At 39.7% G+C, this 12730-nt stretch overlaps 1 protein-coding gene across 2 annotated transcripts in view; it reads right to left on the bottom strand.

Annotated features, from left to right (window-relative positions):
• Positions 1–12730, bottom strand: part of PDZRN3 (PDZ domain containing ring finger 3) — a 144275-nt gene that overhangs the window by 30884 nt on the left and 100661 nt on the right. Inside the window, exon 1 of one of the 2 annotated variants that reach the window (XM_075158610.1) lies at positions 438–506. The exons of the other annotated variant lie outside the window; for it this stretch is intronic. Coding sequence (XP_075014711.1) covers positions 438–506 — 69 coding nt within the window. Of the gene's footprint in view, positions 1–437; positions 507–12730 lie in introns of those variants that run through there. 2 annotated transcript variants of the gene reach the window in all.

Genomic DNA, 12730 nt, shown 5'->3' with positions numbered 1-12730 from the left:
GCAGGAACAGGCACTTAGGGACTGGACTGAGCACTGAATGAATGCATTGCACAGAAAGAAGCGTCTGTATGGACTTGTAAACAGATACAAAACCTTCTGTGCATGTCTTTCCCAACTTGTTCAAAGAGTGTGTGACCAAGCTATGACCCTTGTCAAGAAATTTTGCCTAATACATACTGGAGTCCTATTTGTGACGTAAAGTTTTCTAAAAAGTTTGATATATAATCGCATACATTTCAATATCTCATGTTCTGCAAGTGTGAATGGGAAGGTACATCATAAAAACATAATCATTATCATACACATCAAATAAGGCAAACCCCCTTTCATTTCCACCTGTATAAGCAGTTTTTGGTATTCTCTCTTCCCTGTCACTAACAGTAGTCACAAGCCTAAAAAAGAACATTTGCTTTTAGAAATGAAATCTAATTCTTTACCTGACAAACTTCATACAGTAACTTGTACTGTTCTTCTTGCTTCTGTAGAGTGCACAAACTGCATCCCATGTTTAAACGAGTGGCAGAAATAATCTTCCTTATTCACCAGAGCAGCCACAGAAATCTCTGATAAGGAGCATGCATGCAGGTATCCTTGAAGCCCCTGGTGGGTCGGCCGGACCGGAACAGTTCACAGTGGGAGGGCACAGGGTGCTGCAGAGCAACGGTGCTCTGCTCGTTCCTGCTCTCCCTCCTTCCCTGGCAGTACACAGCACTCCCTCTGCCGCTCCGCTCCGGCTGCGGCACTGTGCTCCGATGCACACGCTATATACTGCTACTCATGCATATTAATCAGCTCTCATTGACTATTCATAACAGACAGTGATACAGAAGCTATAATTGCCAGCTATGACAGCCGAAATTTCTCTAATTAACAGGCAAGTGCTTCAGTAGCAGGCATAATAAAAGACACTAACAATTTTGTAAACCATTTTGTAGCAATTACAAATAAACATGACTACATTTTACTGTGGTCCCTCAGGATAATTCTTAACATATTTAAGCAGGCTAGAAGTGCAGTTTAAATGTAAGTCACAACGAAACAAATGTAATGGTACAAAAAGCAGCGGCTGTGGCAAAGTTGAATAGGCTTAGTAGCACTTATTTTTCTCTCGTACTGTGGTGCCATCTGAGAGCCTCAGTTTTATAGCAGGTGACTGAACCAGGCATTTAACATCTCTATCACTGAAAGCCTACGTGCAGCCTTAGGACCTGGCTACAAAGCAAAAGAAATATACGGGAATGTATGTGGATTTAGAAAAAAAAAAGGGTGCTTTGGATTAATATTTCTAGATTAGCTTTAGATTAATATTTATACCAAGTGAAAAATGGCCATCCATGCTACTGACTCTCATTGTATTTCACGAGTGTAAATGACAGATTTACATATTATTTGTTATATTAAAAATATAAACTTTACCAGATTATAAAAAGATATACAATAAAATAAGTATGGCATTTATGACTATTCAGTATTTGAGTGCCTAGATCCACATTGAACCTGTGCCATAGATGGAAAGGATAAAACATCAGTGAACCGCCCAGTGAACTAGAAAAGTACTCATAAGCTTTATGGATATTTTCCAGTCTGTAGGAAACACTACCTTGTGTTACGAGTTTGGATTGACCATGCTGTTTCCAATTGTTTAAGCATTCAGAAAGTGTGCATTTTTGCAATCCTTATTTCAATTAATTCTGCTATAAAGAAGAGAAGATGACAGAGTAACTAAGAATGAGACCAAGAGTATAATTCTGATATAGGCGTCGCGTGGCAGAGGGCCTGCATCTCGTGCCGTGGTTCTCTAACTGGTTTCTGACTATAGACTTAGCAAGTTTCTGTGGATGGCAGTGGAAATGTTGTGCAAGGATCATCTGCAGCTTTTATGTCCAGATTGGGTACATAGGTATTTTGTAGGATACTCAGCTATTGCTACAATTGTACCGACTCACAATTTGCATTAAAATGATCAGCTGCTGAAATGCAGTTCATGCTGTCCACGTGTTTTAGTACTAAACTTCAGTAAATAGCGACTGTGACAAGAAGGGGTCCCTTAACTCTGAGACTGTGTTTTGGTAGCAAAATCTGCCTACCTAGAGGAAAAGAAAGAAAGGAGACCTCTTCAAAACCCTGCCAAACATCTGAAAGCAGATGGGGACTCCATCCCTGTGCTGTGACTGCGAGGTTTCCCTGACGAGATTACCGCTGCGATGGTGGTAGAACTTGCAAGATTAGAGCAAGACCGAGGTAGCCTGGATCTTGCTGCTGGCCCTCTAAGCTGAAGAAAGATTCCGGCTATCCCTGGTTAGATATGCCAACCACGTACTACGGGCTCTTCCAAAGTTGGTTGACAGCCAGTGGCTGTGGATCTCGAACAACTGGAAAGTTCTTGCATGAGGGGAACTAGTGTTCCCTGAAAGCAGAGAAGATGATGATAAGTGAATTAAGTAAAAAAAAAAAAAAAAGACCCTAGTGAAATTGTAAAAAAATTTATGGCTTTGATTAGATAATTTTTGGTTAAGTAATTTGATTAAGCAACTTAACGTATAACTTTCAAAAATGTTGCCTATGAATTTTTTTCCCCCATGCAATTAAGTTTCTTCTTAAATACTAGTTGGTATTTAAATGTTGTAGTTCAGTTCAGGTCGCTGGGTTCAGTCAGGAATTTTTTTAGAAATAGCATGCAGCTGGATCTAATAAGAAATAAAACAGAAACATGCGGGATATTTAATTGCCAGTTTCAACGGAAATGCACCTATTTATTATTTTCCTATAGTAACATGATAGACTACGTGAGATAACATTTCATATGTGATTCAGAAAGATATCCGTAAATCAGGCCAGGAGAGTAAGTCCAGCAGAAGACTTGTTGTTTTGATGTAAGAGTGGAGCGATCCCATAAATGCGATGTTTCAGATTCTTCAGCTAACAAAGCCTAAGCACGTTGCTCAGCAGCAAACAGCGTGGCTCAACCGTGCAGTTGGCTTTGTTGCACTGTTGCTCTGGTAAATAAGCCAGCCTGACAGTCAGGCCAGCGCTTACCTCAACGGAGATGTTTTGCATTATTGAAATCTAATTCGTATTTCTCTATTCATCTCATTGGCAGAAATGGTAGCACTGCCTCAGGTTAATATAGACTAGTTTTTACAGTACTTTGCCAAACTTTAAACGTTTGGGCTGAAAACTTGTGTTCTAGGCATTGTCCAAGGCTGATTTTTGCTTTTAATGGTATGGTTCAGCCGAAGTGTTTCAGTCATTTCCAAGAGCAAGATTACAGAAAAAAAATACATTGTTTGCCCACGTTAAGAAATTCTGGATATGTTTTCTTTGAGAAGGTTTTAGTATCAACATAATTTGAAATAAGAATTTTAAGTTTGGCACAAGGATGGTTTGTGTTGTCCCTATGAAATCTGCTCAATTTGGTCAGCTCTTAAGCTGTTGCAGTTTGCATGTTCTGAGTAAAAAGTTGCTACAAGTTTCCAGTTTAATTCTTACGAGACTTCTTCCACAATAAACGAGGTTGGTGGGTGATGCCAGAAGGTCTGATGAGGCCCCAGCGCTGCAATTCTGTTTCCTAATTGCTCTTTGTGAGGTTCGAGGACTGATACCAAGAACAAAGAGATCTTCTCGGTGCTCCTCACTGCTGGACCCAGACAGCCAGAAAGAGCCACTGGGATAGGGTAGATGTTAATTGTGTGATTACACTTGCTTTATAACATATGTACGCAGGCAAGCCCAGGAACACGTCAACGTGTGCTGTACGTGGTGGAGGTAAACCGGCTTCCTTTGGTTTGTCCAGATAAGGCAGCTCGTTACAGGATCTGTCGTCTGCGTTAACAATGTGTCATGTGTGGTCTCGCCAGTGTGCCACAGATAATGAGCTTAACAAAATATATGCATAGTGGATGGCTTATATTACATGTAATGTGAATATTATAGCGGTCCCAGCTGAATCTGAGCAATCCAGACTGAATGGGAAGTCAGCGAGCCAGCTGACTAGGAACAATAGTAAATAGCCTTTGAATACACAAGGTGCCAGCAAGAGCTTTCATTAGCATTTATCTAGACTACTTGCTCCCTGACTGATTACATGTGACCAGGTCTGCAAAATCCCTTTTACCAAGATACCTGGCTCCCACTATCAGACGTTTGCTTTTGTGTCCACAAGCTAATTCCCAAGGAACAGAAGGTGGAAAGCAGCCAGACTGCACGGCCCACCACGAAGGGCAGGGTGCTGCTCTCGTCTCCGGGAAGCTGGATGTCTGGGACAGGCGGGGAGGGAATCCTGCCACGGACCACAGGCTTTTTGCATTTGTCTTAGTTGCAAACTACAATCTCTCAGCTTGTAACTACAAGCCTAGTATAATTTTTGCTACTTAAATGTTTGATTTATTTTACAATTAAGCCCGGTCAGGTGTTGGCAGGTAAGGGGAATCCACTGGAGACCAATGCACTTGGGGTGTCCTGCCTGTCTGCATGCGATGGTGAATCAGAATAAAGAGGGAAATAAAGCACTCATGAGGGACCTGCACCCTGGAGGGGAACTTTATTAGGGAACTCAAAGGCTAAAAAGTGCTCTCTGCCAGCTTTTCAAGGGTAAGGACTTGGGCTGCCAAGTGTTGGCTCTTAGACAGCAGTTCCCACCAGCAAGAATAAACTCACGTCCTTTGTGCGAGGAGCAGATGGCACGTAGCTACTTCACAGATCTGGGCAAACACCAAACCGTTGCACTTGGTTCTGGGAGTTCCTAATGTTTGAGTGGCTGACTGCAGTATTAGTAACAGTTTGGCATTGTTTATTTTGTTTCTTTAAATGCAAGTTGCCTTTCCTAGTATGCAGTGATTATTTAACGTTATATTTTTGTACATATACTTATCGAGTTCTGTTTAAACAAATGATTCCTATTTAAGCTGTGTGATGGGGGAAATGTTTGCTTAATGTATCAATACTTTAATTACTTTTCTTGGTTTTACAAATATTTAAGACTTGCGAGAAACAAAGGCTAGGAAAGAGAACAGCTGTGACTATAAATAATTCTCACATTGGTGTGTTATATAAACAGAAGTCAGGAAACTGTACAGATTATGATTACACAGAGTGGTGTGAAAGAATATTCTTTGTGCCACAAAACTGTACTTTAAAGTAAGTATCTGGAATTTTTCAAAGTGCGTTAGGATGCCTTTTAATTATAGCCATTGGGTTACCTCTATTAAAGCCTGAGTGCCTCGTTGTCCAGAATGTGTTCAGATTGAGTTCTGTTTCCCTGTGTTTATTTGCAAATTTTCAATACTGCAATCCACTGATAGCTGTGAAGTGTTGGATTCTTAATAATACATTTAATTAGCATGGATCTACTTTAAAAATACCCTTCTGAAAAAGTCCTTTGTTGAATATGTGAAAGCAAACCAGGATTTTCTATGGCATTGTGCAGGCACAATTAAATACATACTCTAAACATAACAGCAAAAAGATCTCAATTCTGCATTTTTTTTGCATATGGGCATAGCAATCTGCCTATGCATTGGAAGCTTCAAGACTGGAGCCAAAATATTTAAACTAAAACATACCACAAGAGAGGATGTGAAAGCAAATGTAAAACGTTGGCTTTATTCCCATCAGTTAATGTTGAAGTCTTGAGATCCTTATTTGCTCCACTTAGCATCTCTGAAAGAGTTCCAATTCTGAGAAGTAACTTAAATAAAATGATACTTATTGTTAAACCACTGAAGGAACTGTTCGTCTTCTAAGCTCTTTAAGGGGTCTGATATCTCTTTAATTTATGCCACTTGAGAAAGACAGTAATATTATAGGAACATTAGAGCAACATCACTGTAAGCACTGCAAGGCCAGTAGATACGAGAACGCTATTGTGTTAATTCAGTCTTTCATGAAGCAGAAATGATGAGGTCAAAATAGGGTAAATAACTGTTTAATATGCCACTGAGACCTTCTGATGGGGAGAATCAGGATGCCAAGAGCTGACCTGTGGACTATGAAACTCCTCCTACTGTGGGCTGCCTATTCGGGTGTCTATTACAGCAGGGCCAAGAGGTCTTGGTCAAAGATTAAGACAAAAGGTGATCCCTGAACCAGGGGATGTACGTGCTGGGTTTACAGTGATGACACTGTGATGGAGGCGGGTGAAACAGGTTTTTAGCTACGGAGGACAGAGAATGAACTAATCAAAAAAGGAGTGCTCTTTCACCTAATCATAAGCCAGCTCCGAAATCACCATCTGCCAGCTGTGATACTTCAAGCCTAGCAATGCTCAAGTGAGGGACCTGGAGGCAGACCACACTTTAAAGAGTTGTTCTTTAGCTCAAATCCCTGATCCCTGTCCATTTTCCCATTTGTGACACAATGTAGTCAGCCGCTACAAACCACAAAACCAAAAGTACGGAAGACTGGCAAGGAAATGAGAAAATCTGATTATAGGCTGGATTTGTGCTCTAAAAGCTTCTTTCATGTTAGCTGAAACCTCAGCTTCCTTGCAAAAAAGCATCTTTGATTTCCTGGTTTTGATACTGGAACAGCCAAGCTCATCTCTGCGATTTTTTACGGGTTATTTAACTAGATAGTTTCTATATAAGAAGAATGACAAATTTAAGCCTGTACAAATTGTCAGTTTTTACATGGTAATGTGGTTATTGTTAGCACTTACAAGAATATAAAATGGAAAATTAAGAATATTTAAAGGAAGAAAGTGGATAATGAAAGCATAGGAGTGTGGAGTCAAATGTTAGTTATACACTTGTGTTTATAAGGTTCACTTGCTCTCAAATCTAAAATTACTTACAGAGCACCTATCCCCATTTTGATTTTGCTGTGAAATATCACTTTAGAGGGATAGCATTGGTAAGCACAGGCTGCTATGAGTGATGGTTCATTCAAAATAAAAATGTTTTCTGTAAAAGCAATAATGCACTTTTAATAATCTCAGAGCAAGCAAAATGATTCAGTGTACTTGAGTGCTGCATAAAAACTATTGACATCATATTTAATCTTTAAAACTGATAGACACGTGCCCAAAAGCTAATAAAGTTCATTCTAATACAAACGAGAAAGTAAAATAGTATATCATAGTCTGTGATAGCTTTGGATCCTGATCATATAACTGTAGCCCAGGGACAAAGAAAATTGAAGTGATTTAGAAAGGTACCCAGTAGGATATATCTGATATTAGGCAGTTTGCTGAAGCAAAACAGTAATGTCAGAAAGATACAAAGGTGTAAAATCCATTTGACTGTGTCCAAATGCTTCTACTCTTTGACCTTAATGTCTCCAGATGAACTCCCCTTAGGGTCAACTGAATAACGCTTAATAATATATGGCCAGAAACTGCCAAGACCTGCTAAGGATCACAATCTTCACTTACTTTTGTATTTTAGCCACTGTATTCCTATTATGAATTTTAAACCATTTCTATTTGAAAAGATATTAACTTTCATTTCTCAGTTTTTACTGCTCCACACTTAATTTGAAACAGAGCAAAACAGGAATGCCATCTATGGTTCATTAGGTTTTATATTAACCATCTGATGAAAAGGATATGTGGGAATATTAAGTATTAATGGTAAATGGCAGTCAAAATGAAGAAAGTTGCTTATATGTTTGCCTTTGTGTTCATTTCTAGGTTCAGGTGGACAATGAGGAATCTGATTGCTAATTTGCAGCTAGAGCTCCTATGCGGAAAAGACCCAGAAGATGAGCGGACCTTGAATGAAACGGGATTTAAGGCTTTTAGGAACAAAGGAAATGTAAGTGTTCATTTCTGTCTTTGAAGTTGGGAAAGATGCATTTCCACTGAAGGAGATTGGCATTAGCTCCAGAACTGGTCTGTGTGATTAATTCCAGCGTGGGCATACAGAGGGGACCGCAGGACTCTGCTGGCTACTGCACACACGGAGCAGACATCATCTCTGCTTCAGCAAAAGTACAGTCAAAAGAGATTAGATGTACGGGGTAAGAGAAAAGAGTAACAGAGGCACGTGGGGACTCTGACTGGTTTGCAATCCCAGAGACAGGCAGTGCCTGTGCTACAAATTTCACCTGTGCTTTCCCAGTGCCGACCAAGACATAATCTTGAAACGATGGAAGAATACATAAGATGGCTAAGGTCGTACTTGAGTGCTCTAGTGCATGCTTTTCTATTGTTTAGTGTATGAAATACACCAACAATACAGCGTCGTATTTGGTTTCTATTTATGCTCTTTACAATATAATCTCACCAGGCTATGAAATTGCAGTGATGCTAGTTCATTTCTTGTTTCATTATGAAATCAATACTATTGCAATAACATTGATTTGATAAAAGACGCTCCAAGGTGTTAATCCTGTCTCTGATACAAGGACACTTTTTATGCCTAACTTGGTTCACCTTGAACGAGGAATTCTAGTTCAATGAGTAAAGTCTGCTGTTGGAGGCGCACAACTCCCAACTTTGTTCCGTCTACAGGTAACATTACCTAGCTTTATCTTCAATGGGAGTGATTTCCACCTGTTATTAGCACTGTATTTCTGTGAAGCCCTGTGAATCAATGGGAGGTTACATGTTTACCTTAATGAAAAAAATAAATTACCTACATAGGTTATTGTATTGGCTAACTGCATAGAGTTACTATGTACACATACTTCCTCTGCAATTTCTTCCCTCAAAATACATATTCTATAACCAGTATTGATTAAGCAGTATTGAAACAAATACACGAATATAAACATTTGATAAAAGAAATGTGGAAGTACACAGGCAATCAGACACAGTGATGAATACCAACAATAACCCAGAAATGATCGTTCCTATTGGAACACACGTTAACCCACTAATCTTGTAATTTCCAATGAAGGCCCAGAGCTGCAGGCTTTCCACAATGCATAAACTGCGTCCCGATTTTCCTGCAGACTCTTCCGTTTGCAGACTGGCAAGCCTCCTGAGAGAGCAAGACGCACATGTGTTTCTCTGCATCTCTCTGCAGAAATAGACCGATGTCCTTGATAAGAACTTTACAGACAGAATGTAAGTTAGAAGACAAATACTAATTAATGAGGTTATCTAGTAATACACAAAGTAAGTGGTTGTGGTTCTTCCAAAGTCTTATTACGGGTCCAGAATTTTTGTCCTGCTGGCTAACTGCAGTATGACACTGGCATGCAAAATTTGAAAGTTTTTATGATTTATGATATAACTGTAGCTTTTTATGTTTTGGGTTGTGGCTTGTCTATTTTGGGGTATCAGGTGTAGTTGAGAAATAAGTTAACATTTCAATGGAATTTCTTATCCCCTGTCTATCTTTGTTATCCTTGTTATTCCCCCAAATGAGGGCTGCTGCATAGTACCGTGCTTTCTGTTCATGTTATTTTTGTCTGTTCTGACTGTGATGATGATAGAAAACTCATACTTTTTTTAGGATAGTACGATGCAATGAATGTACTGGATTGCATGGACGTGTCTAGAGGCACAATCAATTCATGGCTGGGGGGAAGAGACTCTAGATTTCTGAGAAATACTCCTAGGAAAGCATTAAATAACTCACAAATAAAGCGCAGACAATGGGGGGGCCTACTTAAAATACTAGATTGGTTGCCAGTATGACAATAACACACTTTTCTGTGCTACTTAAAATCTTTTTCTGTTTATTGGCTGTAGTTAGATGGTTATAAACTATGAAGCAGGTATTCCTAAGTCTTTGAAATTCAAGTTTCTGTATGCTTTCTTTGAGTTTCATGTTCTTAGCAGAGGAGAGAAATCACAATAATTACAGCTTAAAATATTCTCATTTCATGGTGTGGCTAACAAGTGAAACTACAAGTAATGATGTAATCTAACATGTCAAAAAAGAAAATGAAACGAGGAGACAGAAGGCAGGATGGAGCCAAGGGATGCGATGTGCCATGTCATCTTCTAATTAATTAACTGATCCTTTAAACTGTCAAAATCAGCAAGGAACTCCATGGCCCAGTGTCTTATTAATATTCATACTAGGCCACTAGAAGCTATGATTCCAGTCCCAGTGGTTATAGTTAAACATTAAAAAAAAAAAGCCAGGCTGGCCAAGGCTGCAACAGCTTCACATTCATAAGGAAATAAAGGCAGGCCACCCTGCTTCCTACAAACCTCTGCTGGGGGAAATTCTCTGAGGATGCATATTGATTTCTGAATTATTATGGGGGTTGTATATTGAAAAAACAATTATTTTTCTTCTTGCTATGAGCTGCCACATTGTTAATCACATTGAGCTCCATGTTGTCAAACGAAAGAAAGATGCACATAACGTTTTGTAATCTGAGCCCATTTTTAATTTTGCGCACACCAAATGAATACGCAGTTAATAAAACCCTGTCGTTTAGAGGAATGGGTGAATTAATTTTGCCTTGTAGGATGCAATTCAGGATTGTTTTTGCAGAAAAATAATCTCCCATAATCTTGTAATACAATTATTCTTTTAGGTAGCAGCCTGCCAGTCTTTTCCCACTCCCACTAAGCAGAGTTTCCTGAACCTTGAAGTCTACGGGAGCAGCTGACATTTGGTTTCTCCATTCATTTTCTGTTTAATTCTTCATGGCAGGACAGTGCTGTTTAAAAAAAATAGATCCTCTCTCCTCTGTATTACACATACTATTTTGGGGCCCTGTACAGGTCTGCCATGGACAGGGATGTGCCTGTGTGCTGTAGAAGATGGGGATGAGCACCTTCTGAAGTCAAAGGGAGTTTTGACACTGGCCTTGTATAAGTAATTTCAAGCCCAGACTATTTTGAGGGCAGTTAATCCCATTTTACACTTGCCATTTCTATCTGTGCACGACATAGTAGAAAGCAATATATTATGCAGCACTTTATAGCAGTACGATCAGTAAAGGAGTAGCTGAGCCATAAATCATGTGCTATACCTCTCAACGAAAAAATAATTAAAGAGTTTGAATCTCATTAATTGATATCCTTTATTTAATTGATATTCTAAAGGAAAAATACCTTGCGTTACCACCCTCCTCCTTCTGTTCTTTACCCTGCCCTTTACCAGTTTCCTTTGATAAAACTTTTTGACAATTTTACGCAGCACCTAGAGGAAATAAAGCCACCCGCTTGCACAGCCCCGGGTAGGTCCTTGTCCCCCGGGAAGAGGCAGGGCGAGGAGCGGGTGCTGCAGGAAGGAGCCCGGCTCCTCCTGATGCCGTGGGCTACCGCGGCTCTCCTGCATCCCCCACCAGCCGCCAGGACCATCCCAGCAGAGACCGACTTTGGGTTCTCGCCACAAAGTCCTCTCAAGCCTAAGTCACAGCAGGCCAGGTTTTGGTAACTTAGCTCACTGCCCCTGGGGCTTTTCCATCGGCCGTAGCGCCCGGCCGTGCCCCTGGAGCAGCGTCAGCGTAGCAGGGTCCTGGGCAGGCCCCCGGGACCGCAGGAGCGGTGGTGTGGAGCTCATATCCTCTTGTGAGGACCATGAATACACAAACCCTGTGCCTAAGATGTGCGCAAAAATGTACAGGCTGTGCCTACGCAGAGCTGATATTCATCTGGGCAGTCTCTCAGTGCTTCCTCACCCAGGGAAAAAAATTAATCTTCAACCAAAGATATCAAATATTTAACATCACATATTTTATTCTGTTGTTTAAGCTCTATTATGGATGAAAGGCAGACTCAATAAAAAAAAAAAAATTAAATACTCTAAATTGTCTATCAGCTAGGTTAACATCAGGCACCGAACTGCCAGACCACAAATCTTGAATATGTTGACGCTAAATGTCTACTAGGAGCATATGTTATGGATCAAAGAACACACTGATTAATCCAGCAGAGACAAAAGTCTGTCACTTTGGTCATGGTGGCATGATACCAGAGAAGACAGTACCAAGGAAGCAAATGAATAGAAAACAAATGCCAATGAAAAAAGATAGCTATAAAAGAAGGTTACAATCTAAAATATAGTTTTATTAGCTCAGCACTTCCACCCATGGGTGCAGTTTTTTGATGCGTTTCCTGTTTTTTTAAAAAAATCATAAAATTTTCAAGATTTTTTTTGGATATTAATGTGTATCTGTTTCCCTACTAGCATTTATATTAAATCTATTCAAGCAGTTTATAATTTTATAGTGAAAGCTGTCCACATGAAGCTATCTATGCACATTGGTATATCATTAGGAGACAAGAATCTGGAATCACAGCAATGCTGTATTCAGAGCTAGATCGTTTTTCTCCAGTAGTTTGTTGGCTTAGTTTGCATTTCTGTCTAGCATTTTAGTAGAGTATTATCTTGTTCACGTGCAGTTTTACAGCGATTCTTCATCTGAGGGTGTTAAAGCAGAACACCCTCTACTTGAAATCTACTTTAAAGGAGAGGAAGACAACTTCACCTTTTTTAGTATTTTCCGGTATTTTTTTCATACAGTATCACAGATATAGTCATGAACACTTCCCTGTATCTAGTATGTCTTCCTTGATGCATGCTTCAGAAAACCTTTCCCATAACTTACATAGGAACGTTTACGTTTCAAATATTTTCCATTTAGTTTCAGTGTTTACTTGACAGCGTTTCAAACATTTTCTATCTCTGCACTCGTATTTTCTTCCTTACTGTAACATTAATTTAATTTTGGTTTGAATTAGAATGGGGAAAAAAACCCACCTTTGGATAATAAGACTTTCCTAAATTCAAGCTTTAACACTGGAAACGTTTCTTGTGCAGGAGGTAGCAGGGCCAATAGTCTGTGGGGATCCTCCGCTTGTAAGCTAGGGCATTTGTAC

This window comes from Calonectris borealis, chromosome 10 (assembly GCF_964195595.1).
Source record: "Calonectris borealis chromosome 10, bCalBor7.hap1.2, whole genome shotgun sequence".
Lineage (NCBI taxonomy): Eukaryota > Metazoa > Chordata > Aves > Procellariiformes > Procellariidae > Calonectris > Calonectris borealis.
This window is presented reverse-complemented; position numbering and strand designations above follow the sequence as displayed.